At 43.1% G+C, this 15,457-nt stretch overlaps 1 protein-coding gene across 5 annotated transcripts in view; it reads left to right on the top strand.

The window, feature by feature from the left end:
• The window catches only part of DIP2C (disco interacting protein 2 homolog C), a 416,639-nt gene that overhangs the window by 274,751 nt on the left and 126,431 nt on the right, over positions 1 to 15,457 (top strand). For all 5 annotated transcript variants that reach the window (XM_043563220.1, XM_043563219.1, XM_043563218.1 and 2 more), the window contains 3 exons: positions 787 to 906; positions 1,947 to 2,144; positions 10,976 to 11,067. In XM_043563220.1, the coding sequence (XP_043419155.1) occupies positions 787 to 906; positions 1,947 to 2,144; positions 10,976 to 11,067 (410 nt within the window). The remainder of the gene's footprint in view (positions 1 to 786; positions 907 to 1,946; positions 2,145 to 10,975; positions 11,068 to 15,457) is intronic.

Here is a 15,457-nt window from a genome sequence, read left to right as displayed (position 1 = left end):
TCTTGTCTGGTTTGAGGATGTCAGCACCCTGATGCTCCTTGTATTTGTTAATTTGGGGCGTTTAAAAATCTTTCTGCCTTTTTGGCAATCATTTATTCAGTTTCCAAAATGATGTTGTTCGTTGTTGTAGATAAGAAATATGTTGTCATGATACGGAGTTTATTTTTGTCTGTACATGTGAATGTGTGCCGTATCCTGGTGTTTTGGGTTATGCAAAAAATTAAGAGCATTTAAATTGCTGTGCTCAGGAAGCACTGGCTGAACATGCACTCAGGTGAGCAGAAACTGAGGCACGGACGAGGGCCACTGGATAGTCAGAGTACAGGCCTGCCACGGAGCCCGCAGAGCCTGAGTGCCCTGCCCTTGTGTCAGGATGTGCCTGGCACATTGGGCAGGCCACTCTGGCCCCAGAGAGGGCAGTGCTGGTGGTCTCCAGAGACAGCTCTCAGAACTCCATCAGAGAAGGACAGGGGAGCAGATCCTGTTTCAGGAATGGGAGGTGTGATTAGGTGCAGCCCAGGGTCTGGTGCCCCTCCCCCAACCCCAGCAGGACATCTGCAGCATCGTTCCAGGGGTCTCCGCAGACCCTGTGGTGCTGGTGGGGCCACTGCACCCTGACATCCACTCAGGGGCAGGCTCTTGCCGGGTGGGGTGTCCTGGGTGGCAATTGCAGGACCCTCAATATGGGGCCCTGGCACTGGTGTCACGACCATTTTTCCTGTGGCTGCTTGTTCACCTGGTGAGGTACTGACTGGTCCTTCTTCTGTCGGTGGTTCTGTTTTCCAGGGGTGCCAGTAAGTAGCCGGGTGTCAGCGAAAATTCAGCAGCTCGTCAATACACTCAAACGACCGAAGCGGCCGCCATTACGGGAATTCTTTGTTGATGACTTTGAAGAATTGCTGGAAGGTGAGAGGGGCCTCCGCCCCCCACTTACTCTGTCTGCGTGATCCCAGGGACTGTCATGACTGGGCTGTTAAGAGGAACAATCTTGGCACCCCTGCAAGACCAGAATCTTCTCTAGAGACTGTAGGCACTGTTCCCAAAGCCGCCTTTAAAGACAGGCTAAGTGCGGGCAAGGCAGGATAGACACCCAGGCTGCATGTTTGTGGCCCTCCCAGGGTGCAGTCACGGCCGTGAGCCCGGCCTCCACCAGGTAGCAGAAACGCGGGGAAGCATACAAAACTGTGACTCAAGGTGACACGTGCTCTCTACGTAAGCGCATTAAGAGGAAGGCAGAGTGTGCATGCGGCTGGGATCATTTCCTGCCCCTCTGTGCAAATTCAGGACTACGTCAAACCCAGATTCCTTATTTTCTTGTTCTTTCTACCACAAGTAAGACACTGCTGATTCTCTGGCCAGCAGGGGGAGATTGTCAATCGCAGACTGTGAGGGAGAGAATCCTTTTCTAAAAGTGAGAAGCGTAACAGTTGCTAACGTAAACTAAAGAGTTGAGAAGATTGTATTGCATCATAGGCCATTTTTTGTTTTACTCAAGAAAACGTGCTTGGGTTGGTTATTGATAGTAACTGTTGCAAATTCAAATTTACATCCCCATATTTAAGGGCAAAATATAATTTAACAAAATTTGAGCTCTGGAGTCCAGAATTACTAGTGTATGTACATCAGGAGTTGATATTTTGAACAGCTGTTGCAATCCCAGAGTCCAGGCATGTTAAAATACACAGTTCATCTGTCAGTTTACAGATGCACTCAGGTCTCCCTATATTCACCATCCCAGCATTGCCTTAGAAAGTGTAAGAATTAAGTGCTTCCGTTACGTCCGTGAAGCTAGCATATAGGTCCTGGCTGTGATTCTAGAAAAGCACGTGTGCATGTTTTCAGTCCACCAATAAACATGTGTAAGTCTTCTACCTTCTTTAAAAGGAAGAGAACAGTGATTGTGCTAATATGCATGTATTTTTTTTAAAAACTTCCAATCTATTTAGTTCAGCAACCGGATCCGAACCAGCCAAAGCCAGAGGGAGCGCAGATGTTGGCGGTACGTGGGGAGCAGCTGGGAGTGGTGACGAACTGGCCGCCATCGCTAGAAGCTGCATTGCAGCGGTGGGGGACCATCTCCCCGAAGGCCCCGTGCTTGACCACGATGGACACGAACGGGAAGCCCCTGTACATCCTCACTTACGGTAATTCCGTATGCCGCTTCATCTTCCTGACTCTGCCTGCATACAACAGCCATTTTTGGGGTGCTTCACTTACGTTTGTAAATCCAGTACAGAAACAAAACGGACTTAGAAAGGAAATATTTTAGGGAAAGTACTTAATTTGAATATGAAAAGTTACTACTTATTAAGCGTTTCTGGAGTAAGATCCAGAAATGGGTACAAAAAAAATCAGTCATAACCCTAATAAGATAGTGGATTTTACCTCTTGGAACATGCATGTGATGTTCTTGAAAGTCATGCCTTCAGGAAGGATGGGTAATTAAAGAATATGTATTTAGGGGCGCCTGGGTGGCGCAGTCGGTTGAGCGTCCGACTTCAGCCAGGTCACGATCTCGCGGTCCGTGAGTTCGAGCCCCGCGTCAGGCTCTGGGCTGATGGCTCGGCGCCTGGAGCCTGTTTCCGATTCTGTGTCTCCCTCTCTCTCTGCCCCTCCCCCGTTCATGCTCTGTCTCTCTCTGTCCCCAAAATAAATAAACGTTGAAAAAAAAAAAAGAATATGTATTTAAACTCTTTTATGTGTATCCTTCAGAAAAAACAAAAACCATTTCCAAAGTGATTACTCAAAAAAGCAAGAGAAACAGGGTTTTCTTTAGTTCTTCATTCAGTACAATTAATGAAATCTGTGGACTTTTGGAAGTAGTTTTCTGTACCAGAAAGATTTCGTTCTCTTTGTTCCCTGGGTAAGGGGCCAAGGAGAAAGCAGGTGGTTGGGTTACCGTCACAGCACCTGCTGCAGCTTTGCAGAGAGACCAGCTGAATAACAGGAAGACCAGAGCTGTCCCTCCTCTGTCTGCACGTGTGAGATTAGGTGACCTGTGTCTAGATCGAAGTTTTGTGTCCCTGGCAGCAGTGCTCTTACGTGGAGTAGGAAGGGGGCTCGTTTCTACGTTGGCCCATGTTACGGTAAGCGACACAGAGTCCAGCCTTTTGGGATGTGGGGCCTCAGGGGGTACCCGCTGTAGACTCCAGCATTACCTGTGCGCCTCACGGACAGAAATGGGTTTGGCGTTTAGGAGCGTATGTCTCCCAGCTTTGCCATTTTCTGGCAATGTTGGGTATTTCTAAGTGGATAAAGAGCATTTCACCCATGGTGAGGCTTAGCTGGATTTTTTCATTATGCTCTTTGGAAATCGGTTTCAGTCAAGTAAGTGGAAGACTTTCCTTAGTGACCCCCATCCCTGGCCAGACCCAGCCCTGAAGCTGGTGGTGTGGCTGGAACTGCTGCTCCCTAGCTTCTTCCAGAGATCATCTGCCACGTACGGGGACTCCCGGGACCCACCGTGTGCACACGCAGCGAAGCGCCCACCTGGCTGCCTACAAGCGTGCGCTGAGATGAGCGAGGCGCTAACTGTGTACCTGCCCAGCGCGGGGCAGGGCATCAGAGAAGGAGACACAGTTCTCCAGGCTGAGGACTGTGGTCAGAAGGGCGGCCCTTCTCCTGAGGGAACAAAGAGCAGAGAAGCGCTGACTTTGCCTTCGTGCACGTTACTGCGAGCTGCAGTGTAAGATGGACGCCGAAAGTTATCTGAGGGAATTTGGCTATCTAAGGGAAGTGTGTCTACACCCCAGCATCACAGCCCCTGCTCTTCAGTCATCTATGTTTTCTTGCATTTACTCATCTGTATGAGGCATATGCTGTGGGTCACTCTTGGTTTTGACCTGTTAAAGGAATGTAAGCAATGCATCTCCAAAAACACGGTGCTAGTTCATCAGGATGTAAAAGGGAAGTGTTGGCCAATACCAGAAAAACTGTAGAAAAGTGCTTTGTAGGTAGAAACACTGAGATAGATGAACCTGTGATGGCTGGGTGTTGCTCAGAATACAGAGAAGAGCTCACTGACTAAGAATTGTTCTCATACCAAGGAACTCAGTCTCATTGGCAGACTAGACTGTTTACAGTCTTGTAGTTCACTTTCGGCTCTCATTTAACTTCCTGCAAAGCCGGAGGGTAGCTGAGAAACTTGGGATCTTTGATGGAAAATACAGGGAGTGAAGGTTAACAACCCTGTAGAACAATCCACTGTTCTCCATTTACCAATACAAATAAAACACCATCTTACAGTCTTCAGTTAATAAAAATAAATCATGCTAAGCAACTAATTTCCTTCTATCATGAATCTTCGCTTCCTCCTGTTCTCAGCACGATACCTGCAAATTTATTCTACTTTGCTGCAGTGCGCTTTTATTACCAGGCAAACTCCCTCTTCCTCTTTTTCTTTTCTTCCTTCCTTCCTTTTGTGATTTATGACTTGGCTTTTGCTCCACATATTTTGAAATATTCAGGTGCTTGAGCTAGAAAAGCGTTGGGAAACCTTTCTACGTGGTTTATGCTTTGCATTATTGGCGATGTGTTTCTCAGGCTCCACTGCTGTTCGCAGGTGACCTAGCCGCTGTGCTGAGCATGAGCTCTGAAACCCCTTCCTCACCCACCTACCCGCTTCCTCAGACCTACACTCTTCTTATGGTTGCGTACTCCTCACAGAAATCCATTTGAAATTAAAATTGATCTGTAGTAAGACAGTGCATGCATCATGTCCGCATCTCTTTCTTTTTTCTATATGCACAGGCTATCTTAGAGTCTTAATATCTATTTTCTCAGTTAAAATACCAGTTTAACTTGGCAAAATCGGTTGAGACTTCGTGTCCCCCACCTTCCAAATACATAGTACGGAATTATTATTAACTGGTATTGGCCATGGTCACCATTTTATACATCTCATGACTTATTTTGTAACTGGTTGTTTGTACCTTTGACCCCCTTCACCCAGTTATGCCTCCCTCTCCCCCCCGCCACCAGTCTGTTCTCCGTATATGTATGAGCTTGGGTTTTAGATTCTGCAAGTGAGTGAGATCACAAGGTATTTGTGTCTCTCTGTCTCACCTGTTTCACGTAGCATGATGCCTCCAAGTCCATGCATGTTGTTGTAAATGGCAAGATTTCATGCCTTGTTATGGCTGAATAATGTCCTGTGTACATATACCACCTTTTCTTCATCCACTCATCCGTTGATGACCAGTTTTAACCCCCATGCTGGTTTTTCCAGAGTGGCTGCCCAGTTTGCCCTCCCACCAACAGTGTAAGAGGTTCCCCTTTCTCCACATCTTCGCCAACACTTGTCATCTCCTGTCTTTTAGATGCTAGTCATTCTGACAGGTATGAGGTGGTAGCTCGGTGATTTTGACTTAATCTCCCTGGTGATGAGTGATGTTGAGTACCTGTCATTGTCTTTTGGCCATCTGTGTGTCTTTGGAGAAATGTCTGTTCAGTTCCTGTGCCCATTTTTGAATCCATTATTTTTTTCCATTGAGTTGAGTCCTTTATGTACTTAGATGTTAACCCCTTATTGGATAAATGATTTGCAAATATCTTCTGTTCTGTAATTTGCTTTTTCATTGTGTGGATGGTTTCCCGTCCTGCACAAAAGCTTTTTAGTGTGATATGGTCCCACTTGTTTATTTTTGCTTTTGGTGTCGGATCCAAAAAATCACCCCCAAGATCCATGTCAAGGATCTTAGCACCTATTTTCTTCTAGGAGTTTTATGGTTTCAAGTCTTAGGTTCGATTTTTTTCATTCATTTTGAGTTAATTTTTAGGTGTGGTTCAGTGCCATTCTGCTGCATGTGACTGTCCAGTTTTCTCACTACTAATTGAAGAGACTGTCTCTTCCCTATTGTGTATTCTAGACTCCTTTGCTGTAAGCTAATTGACATATATGCATGAGTTTATTTATGGGCTCTCTGTTCCATTGATCTGTGTCTGTTTTATGCCAGTGCCACACTGTTTTAATTACTGTAGCTTTGTAATACAGTTTACAATCAGGGAGCTAGCTGCCCCCAGCTTTGTTCTTCGTACTCAAGATTCCTTTGGCTGTTTGGGGCCTCTCGTGTTTCCATACAAATGTTAGGATTCTTTGTTCTACCTCCATGAAAGATGCCATAGATATTTTGGTAGGGATTGCATTAAATCTGTAGATTGCTTTGGGTAGTACAGACATTTTAACAATATTATTTCTCCCAATTCATGAGCATGGAATGTCTTTCCTTTGTTTGTGTCTTCCTCAGTTTCTTTCATCAGTGTCTTATAATTTTCAGAGTTTAGGTCTTTTAGCCCCTTGGTTGAAATTTTTCATGGTACTTACTCTTTTTGATGCAACTCTAAATGTTTTCTTAATTTCTCTGATAATTCATTGTTAGTTTCTAGAAATGCAGTTGAATTTTGTGTATCAGTTTGCACTCTGCAACTTTACTCAATTCTTGGATTAGTTCTAACGGGGTTTTTTGTTTATTTCTTTGGATTTGGTGGCATCTTTAGAGTTTTTCTGTATATAAAATCCTATCCTCCTCAAATACAGATAGTTTTACTTCTTCCTTTCCAATGTGGATACCTTTTAAGTCTTTTTCTTGCCCAAATACTCTGGCTAGCACTTCCAAAACCACTGAGCAAAAGTGGTGAGACTGGACATCCTGGTCTTGATTCTTTTCTCGGCACACAATACTCGCTATGGGTTTTGAATGTATGGCTTTTATTATGTTGAGGTATGGTCCCTCTGTATTCCCTTTGTTGAGAGTTTTTCATCAAAAAATGTTGAATTTTGTCAAGTGCTTTTTTCTGCATGTATGGAGAAATGATTTTTATTCTTCATTTTGTTAATGTGGTGTATCATGTTGATCGATTTGACAACGTTGAGCCATCCACATATCCCTGGAACAAATCCCACCGATCACAATGTATGATCCTTTTACTCTATTGTTGAATTCAGTTTGCTAATATTTTGTTGAGGAATTTTGCATCTATGTTTATGAGGAGTAAGGGCCTCTTATTTCTTTTGTGTGTCCTTGTCTGGTTTTGGTATCAGGGTAACACTGGCTTCATAAAATGAGTTTGGAATCATTCCCCTCCTCTAATTATTTTGGAAGAGTTTAGGAAGGATAAGTATTAAATCTTCTTTGAATGCTTGATAGAATTCACAAGGAAAGGCTTCTGTTTGTAGGGAGGTTTTTAAGTTTCTGATTAAATCTCCTTACCAGTAATCATTCTATTCAGATTTTGTTTCCTCATGATTCGTTGTTGGAAGATCGTATGTTTCTAGGATTTATTCATTTTTTCCAGTTTGTTGGCATATCACTGTTCCTGGTGGTCTCTTGTGATCCTTTGTATTTCTGTGGTGTTGGTTATAACTTTCATTTTTTATTTTACCTGAGATTTTAAATGAGAGTCCACTCTCGTTTTCTTTTGGTGAGTCTATCCAAGGATTGTCAGTTTTGTTCACCTTTTCTAAGAACCAGTTCTTGGTTTTGTTGATCTTCTCTATTGCCTTTTTAGTCCCTATTTTAACAATTTCTGCTCTGATCTTGGTTACTTCCTTCTTTCTGCTAGCTTGGGCTTCATTTGTTCTTCTCCTGGTTCCTTGAGGTGTAAGACTAGGCTGTTCAGTTGAGATTTTTCTTGTTCATTGAGGTACACCTATATTGCTATGGACCTCCGTCTCAGAACCGCTTTTGCTACAAATCATAAGTTTTGGTAGGTTGTATTTCCGTTGTTACTTGTCTCAAGGTATTTTTTTAATTTCTTCTTTGAATTTTTTGTTGTCACACTGGTTGTTCAGTAGCATGTTGTTTAATCTCCACATACTTGTGAATTTTCCAGTTTGCTTCTTATAATTGACTTCTCACTTCATACCATTATGGATCAGAAAAGACGCTTGCTATGTTTTCAGTCTTGAATTTATAGAGATTTGTTTTGTGGCCTCACGTATGATTTGGAGAATGTTCCATGTGCATTTGAGAAGAATGTGTATTTGGTGCTTATGGATGGAGTGTTTGATAAAAATTAAGTCCATATGTTCTAATGTGTTGTTCAAGGCCGCTATTTCCTTACTGGTTTTCTGTCCAGATGATGTATCCGTTGATGTGAGTGGGGTATTAAAGTTCCTATTATCATATTGCTGTTAATTTCTCCCTTTAGGGCTATGAATATTTGCTTCATAGATTTAGGTGCCTCCATATTGGGTGCATAAATGTTTACAAATGTTATGTCTTCTCAGTGGACTGATCCCTTCATCATTAAGTATCTCCCCTTCTTTGTCTCTTATTACATTCTTTGGTTTAAAGTGTGTTTTGTCTGATAAAACTACAGCTACTCATCTTCCTTTACGTCCCCGCTTCTGTGGAGTATCTTTCTGCAACCCCTCACTTTCCTCTGTGTGCGTCCTTACATCTGAACGGAGCCTCTTGTAGGCGGCAGATCAGTTCTTGTTTTTGTGTGTGTGTTTTTCCCCCCATTAACTCACTCTGTGTCTTTTAATGAGAGAATTTAGTCCTTCTACATTTAAAGTAACTATTGATGGGAGGTACGCATTGCCATTTGGTAATTGTTATCCAGTTGTTTTTGTAGGGCCTCTCTGTTCCTTTTCTCTTCCTTTGTGGTTTCATGACTTTCTTTAGTGTGGCGCTTACATTGCTATCCCTTTATATTTGTGTATCTGCTAGAGGTGTTTGCTTGGTGGTTACCATGAGGCTCACATACAACAACTTATATTTATAACCTTAAGTTGATAACAACTTATGTTTGAACACATTCTAAACCCGTGCATTTTTACTCTCCCACCCACATTTCACGTTCTTCATGTCACATTTTACATCTTGATATCTTGCGTGTCCCTATTTGCTACTTTTGTCCTTTTCCTTTTATACTGGCTTTATATAGTCCACTACCTTTATTCCAGATTTACCTTTCCTAGTGGGATTTATACTTTTATTTATTTTCTTGTTACTTATTAGTGCCATTTCTTTTCAGCATGAAAAAGTCTCTTTAACATTTCTTACACGTCTGGTTTTGCATTTGCTTCTGGGAAAATGCATGGTCTGCCCTTCCATTCTGATTGATCCCTTTTCCAGTAACTTCTCTTGTTTGGAAAGTTTTTCATTCTCCTCTGTAAATCAGTAAAGAACCACTGTGTCTCCTGCAACTTAAATCAGCAAAGCTTTTCTCCTTGAAAAACAGCAAGTGGTATTTTGCCAAAAGTATGTTGCTCTTTTCAAGCTCCCGACTGTAGACTGGCTTCTGTATGAATATATGATAATATCCAAACAGAGAATGACGTTGAAAGTGTAACAAAACGTAACATTGCTAATCATCTGACTGTAACAGATTTGTTCACAAAGCCATTGGGTTTTTCAGTTACAACAAATTGATTGCAATTGTTTATTTAATTGTGATTCCCTAATATTGTTCACATTAAAAAGATTTGAAGGCGCAAAATATTTGTTTTCTTTAGATGAAAAATCACTGAATTACTTCTAATAGCCAGTGGCTGTTTTTGTGGAAAAAATGTAGCCACCTAACAAAAGACCAAATGCTTGTAAGGTAGCCACTCTTGAGGACTGCAGTGTTGAGGCAGATCTAGAGAAGAGGGTGGAGGACAGACAAGACCTTCGTGTCTGATAATTAGCCTAAGTGCTCAAGAAGTATGGCCAAAGAGCGTACTGCCATTTTGTCCTTTTTAGGTTGCCTATGACATCAGTGAAACGAAGACCATGTGTTGAGCACATACTGTAAACCAGTAATACCCTAGGAGTTAGAGACATTAAGATAACAAAAACATTCCTTTTGTCCCCTTATCGCTAAGGAGGAGATAAGTTGATAAATCCTGTGGAAGATAAACAATAAGCCTAATTTAGGTTGCTGCAAAATCCAATGTGAAGTAAAACAAGTGTTATAAACATAAAACTTCTTAACTTTTACATTCAAAATAGGAAGAAGCTGAAAACAGTGAAAGTTAAAGTTGCTCCTGACTGTTGTTACGATCATGTTAATGTAACTTCTAACGCCTCGCCTGCTTCTGAAAGCATGTGGAAGCTGATATCATGAAGCCCTTTAGGTGTCTAAGAGCTCATATTAGGTGTCAGAGTCACTTTGTCCCCTGCCCTGTCCTCCTGTGCAGGAGCGTCTGGTGCTAGAATGGAGGCAGGGGTGGGAACCCTGGAGGTTCTTCCAAGCTGGCTGTCCTTTCTGGGGTGTGTGTGTGTGTGTGTGTGTGTGTGTGTGTGTCCGTCCGTCCGTCCTTTCTGGGGTGTGTGTGTGTGTGTGTCCGTCCGTCCTTTCTGGGGTGTGTGTGTGTGTGTGTGTGTGTGTCCTTTCTGGGGTGTGTGTGTGTGTGTGTGTGTGTGTGTGTGTGTGTGTGTGTTTTCAGTCCTATTTTTAATCCTCCTTTGTGGTCATTTTTTTCTGGAGTTCAGAACTTTAGCTCTGAATACTTACCACCATCTTTAAGTTCAAACATTACTCTCAAAAAATCCTGAATCCCCAAGACAAGCAAGATGTGACGCTGAGAAACTCAGGACTTGGGGAGGGAAGAGGGATCAGGCCTTGCAAAGTGTGTCCTAAGTACCTTTTGCATTCATTTCATTCATTTCATGAGCAAGGCCCTGATAACAGTGGAAATGTATCATTTTGCATAACGTGAATCGGCAGTGATACACTTTTGCCCTTGTCCCTGCTCTACTTTACTCCCCAGAAATCTTCCCATCTTCTGTGATGATCAATATTCTGTGGCTTTGCTGTAGCTGCTTTGCACACTTATAGTGTGTATCAGTACCTTGTTCCAGTGTTTAGGCCTCTCAGAGCTTATGAGTCAGAGTTTCTGGCTTTTAGTTTCCTTCAGGATTCCATGGACTCAGGGTTACTTGAAGGCTTAAAATGAATGAGTACTGTCTCTAGTCATGTGCATGTTGAGACATAACTGAAAATGCATGTGTCCACTTACTTATGTCTTTATCACTTGTATTAATAGGCAAACTGTGGACAAGAAGTATGAAGGTTGCTTACAACATTCTGCATAAATTAGGTACAAAGCAGGAACCTATGGTACGACCAGGAGACAGGGTAAGTGCACGTCTGCAAACACTCCATTGTATGCGACAGAGACACCTGCTGTTTGAAGTTCTAGAGTTCAGTGTCTCCTAATGCCAATGCTGCTAAGTCAGGCTTGCTTTTTTTTTTTTTTAATTTTTTTTTAAACGTTTATTTATTTTTGGGACAGAGAGAGACAGAGCATGAACGGGGGAGGGGCAGAGAGAGAGGGAGACACAGAATCGGAAACAGGCTCCAGGCTCCGAGCCATCGGCCCAGAGCCTGACGCAGGGCTCGAACTCACGGACCGTGAGATCGTGACCTGGCTGAAGTCGGACGCTTAACCGACTGCGCCACCCAGGCGCCCCTAAGTCAGGCTTTCTTAACATTAACTATGAATCGGGGTCAGTTGCACAATATGTCATTTAGCCTTTACAACAACCCCGTGAGTTCGACTGTAGTACTTCTGTTTCATCCATGAGGACGTGCAGACTTGAGAGTGTCACATCAGATGAAGGCACATAACTCATAAGTGGCTCAGCACTCGCAGCTGTTTCTGGCAGACCCCAGAGCCACATTCCCAGCCTTTGTCCTGTCGTCTGCTACTTTGAAACATTCGTGTGTCATCTACCTGGGCCGGCAGGACAAATTATCTGTAAAACTTTGTTTACATCCATCAGTGTACTGAAATCTTTATAGCACGCTGCTGGTGCCATTCCTTTCCTGGTGTTAAATTTCTGGATAGAGGCTACTATGTTTAACTGATAAGCAAGTTTTTATCCTTCCTGCAATCTGAAGTTACAGAGGACAGATGTTAGTATTCCTTTGCAATGTTATACTCCAAGAACTTGATACCCTTGTCCAAGCTTTGTACCCCAATTTAGATGTGAGGCAGGGTTAGAACCACATTTTCTTGCCTTCAAATGTAGCATCTTTTTTTCCATTTGCTGCTTTGTATCTGAGACCCCAACACTGGGTTATCCTACCTGTGCCCAAAGAACTCCCAAGTGAATTCAGTAAAAATATCAGTACTGAGCACCATAAACCAACAAGAACAGAAGCTGTGATTTACTTAAGATATTATAAAGACAGGGGCCCATCATGAGGAATTTTTTAGAAGATTACCAGAGGCCCAGCCTTCTGTGGTGGACTATGATTCTTTCCATTTTTTTATTGAACAAGTTTGACCTGTGGCTTGTAAATCTCAGTTATAGGTCTTAGCACTTCCTGATTATAAAACCACAAGGCTACAGTAATCAAAGCAGTGCAGTGCTAACGTAAAGACAGATGTGGAGAATGGAGTAGAACAGAGAGCCCAGAAATAAACCCTCGTGTGCACGGTGAAGCAGGTTCATCGAGGATGTTAAGATATGACACAGGGAAAGGACAGTCTCTTCGACAAATGGTGCTGGGAAAACTAGACCACCCACAAGCAAAAGGACAAAGTTGGACCTTTTACGCCGTCTATTAAAAAATTAACTCACAATGGTTCGGAGACTTAAAGAGCAAAAACTATAAAACTCTTAGAATAAAACATGGGGAAAGCTGCATAACACAGAATTTGGCAATGATTTTTTTACGTGATACCAAAAACACCGTGGAACAAAAATAGAAACATAAATTGGATTTCATCAAAATAACTTCTGTGCACCAAAGGACATTATCGAGACTGAAAAAGAAACATACAAGATGGGAGAAAATATTGACGAATTCTATATCTGAGAAGAGGTTAGTATCCACACTATGCTAAAACAAACAAAACATAAGTTTAAAAAATGGGCAGAGGACTTGAATAGACATTTCTCCAGAGAAGGTTTGCAGATGGCCAGTGAGCACCTGAAAAGACGCCCCATGTCACTGCTTGTTAGGGCGCTGCATGTTAAAACCACAATGAGACCGCACTTCACAGCCGTTGGGGTGGCCGTTGTCAGAAAGCAGAAAGTAAATGTTGGCAAGAATGAAGAAATTGAACCCCGGTGTGCTGCCACTGCAGAAAACAGTATGGCGGCTCCTTTAGAAACTGAACATAAATTACTGCTTGGTCCAACAGTTTCCCTTCCGTTTCAAAAGAACTGAAATCAGGGGCTTGAGCAGATAATAGCAACACCAGTGTTCATAGCAGCATTGTTCACAAACCCAAAAGGTGGCGGTAACTCAAGTGTCCATTGGCAGATGCACGGAGACACACACTAAAACACGATGGGCTCGAAGACTACGTGACATGGAATATGGCAGCTGCAAAGGACAAATGTACCAGGTACTTAGAGTAGTTAAACTCATGGAATCAGAAGGGTGATGGTAGCTAGGGGGCTGGCGGGGGCTGGGAAGTTCCTTAATGGGAGTGAGGCTTCAGTTTAGGAAGATGAGAAGGTCGGGAGATGGTTCTGGTTGTGAATGTACTTCATGCTGCTGAGCTGTGCGCTTTATTTTCAAAATAAATTAATAAAATAAATGAATGGTCAACGTTGTGTATGTTTTACCCCAATAAAAAATCAATTGTATGTAATATCTCCCTTAACTATAATTTCATGGATAGTGTTAGTAGAGTGATTTCATTAAAAATTCTTATAGAGCATGGCCTCCAGATTATTGAAGTTCCCTTAAAATAACAACTACAAAATAAACCGCCTCTGTTCAGCTAAGATGTTAGTAGGAATTTGCGGGGCACAGTTTTGAGAAAATAAACTATGTAAAGAGGTTTGTCGGTAGAGATTGGTTTGACTGTGTGAGGGAGACTACTTTTCTAAGTTATTTAAAACATTATTCATGTAGTTAATATCGGGCACATGTGTACAGATACTTTTATTAAAAAAATATACACGACCATAGCAGTAAATTGATCATAAGCTTATGTTGCTATAAACGGAATTTTTTGCCCTCTTTGAAAATCACTTTTGAATAACACATAATTTTCCCCAGAATAGTGAACATTCAGTCCTTAGCATAAAAATTTACATTTTGTGTGTGTGTGACCTTACTAATGTTGTTTGGGGAATTACCTTCTTGGGCTTCCGAAAAGGGCTTTACGTGCCTAAGCTGAATAGGGTTTGGGGATATCTAGTCAGAGCTTTGGAAGGCACGAAGGTGCGTCACATCTGAAGGGAGCCTGCCAGTTGTATTAAAATATAAATAGACACATTACTGATAATCAGCTTTTCTATAAAGGGAAGGTGATACAGGTCCCCAAAAGAGGGGTAAGAGGTGGAGATGAACTATCTGGAAGGAGAGAGATGTTTTTCATTTTGAGGAGCATCTGGGGCCTGAGAAGTCTTCCCAGAGAGGAAAAGTGAGCCTGTGAGCTGTAGGCTAGGCTCCAGGAAAGCATGGGAAGTGTGTGCAGCAGCTCCTGGTGTGAAGAGCGCTGAAGGCAAGCTGGCCGAGGGGCGTCCCTTTCAAGAGGAGACCCTCCGAAGCGCGGCGGTGGGTTGCGCCTTTGCCTCTTGGTTTGTGGATGCCTGCTGTGCCCTGTGGGAGATTAGGTCCAATGACACCTCAAGGAATCCGTGGAGGAGCGAATACAGGGGAGCTGTGTGGGTCCCTCAGAACCAAGCACCTGCGTGTGTGCGTTGCACGGGAATCACTGTGGAGCCGCCAGTAAGACAGGGCTTGTGACCGACTCAGAAACGGAAGCAAGACTTAACAGGAATGACTGAAGTACAGACTCCCCTTCCTTAAACTGCAAAACAAAACAGCAACAAACCTTCAGTTTTTATTCTGAGCCTTCAGAGGTGTCTGACCCTCCCTGTCCCTTACTTTTATATCATCGAGAGATACAATATACAATTTCATAGTCTGCTTTTATTCACTCTACGTTGTAACTTAACGTTTCATCCTATTTAACACAATTCTGCCAGGTTTATACAGTGTGGCCTCACCAGCATGAGCTGCAGCAACAAAGCAGTGGGAACTTGCGGTCCCAAGTTCGTTGATCTTCCTTTGAACGGAGCCGGAGTGGCAGCCAGACCTTGTTCCCAGTCTGGGGGTGCCCCATCTTCTCGCTCTCGGTTCTGTGCTCCTGGCGGGGACTCCTGCATCCAGAGCAGGTGCTCCAAGAAGACTAACAAGTCGGTATTTAACTGGTCCTTTATGAATAGGTGCATCCATTGGTTCGGGATGGAACAGCAGTATGTCCTGTGTTTCCCTGCAGTTTGAACGACTTCCTCAAACATGTTGGTCCGTTTCAGGGAGAGACGTCTTGTGGCGGCGGCACCCGGAAGCTCACAGATACTCACCCGGAAGGCTCAGTGTTGCCCTGCCAGACCCACATCTAAAACCTGTTGCTCTCAGCTCAGCTGCCACTTGAAGGCAGAGCCCCTACAGCTACTGCGATCCTCACACACTTTGTTAAAATAATTGCTGACGGTTCATATGTGTACATGTGCAAGTCAGTTACTTCTGGAAAGCCCTGCTCACGGCTGAGTGC

Source organism: Prionailurus bengalensis, chromosome B4 (assembly GCF_016509475.1).
Source record: "Prionailurus bengalensis isolate Pbe53 chromosome B4, Fcat_Pben_1.1_paternal_pri, whole genome shotgun sequence".
NCBI classification, from domain to species: Eukaryota; Metazoa; Chordata; class Mammalia; order Carnivora; family Felidae; genus Prionailurus; species Prionailurus bengalensis.
Note: the sequence above shows the minus strand (reverse complement) of the source record. Positions and strands in the feature narration are given on the sequence as shown.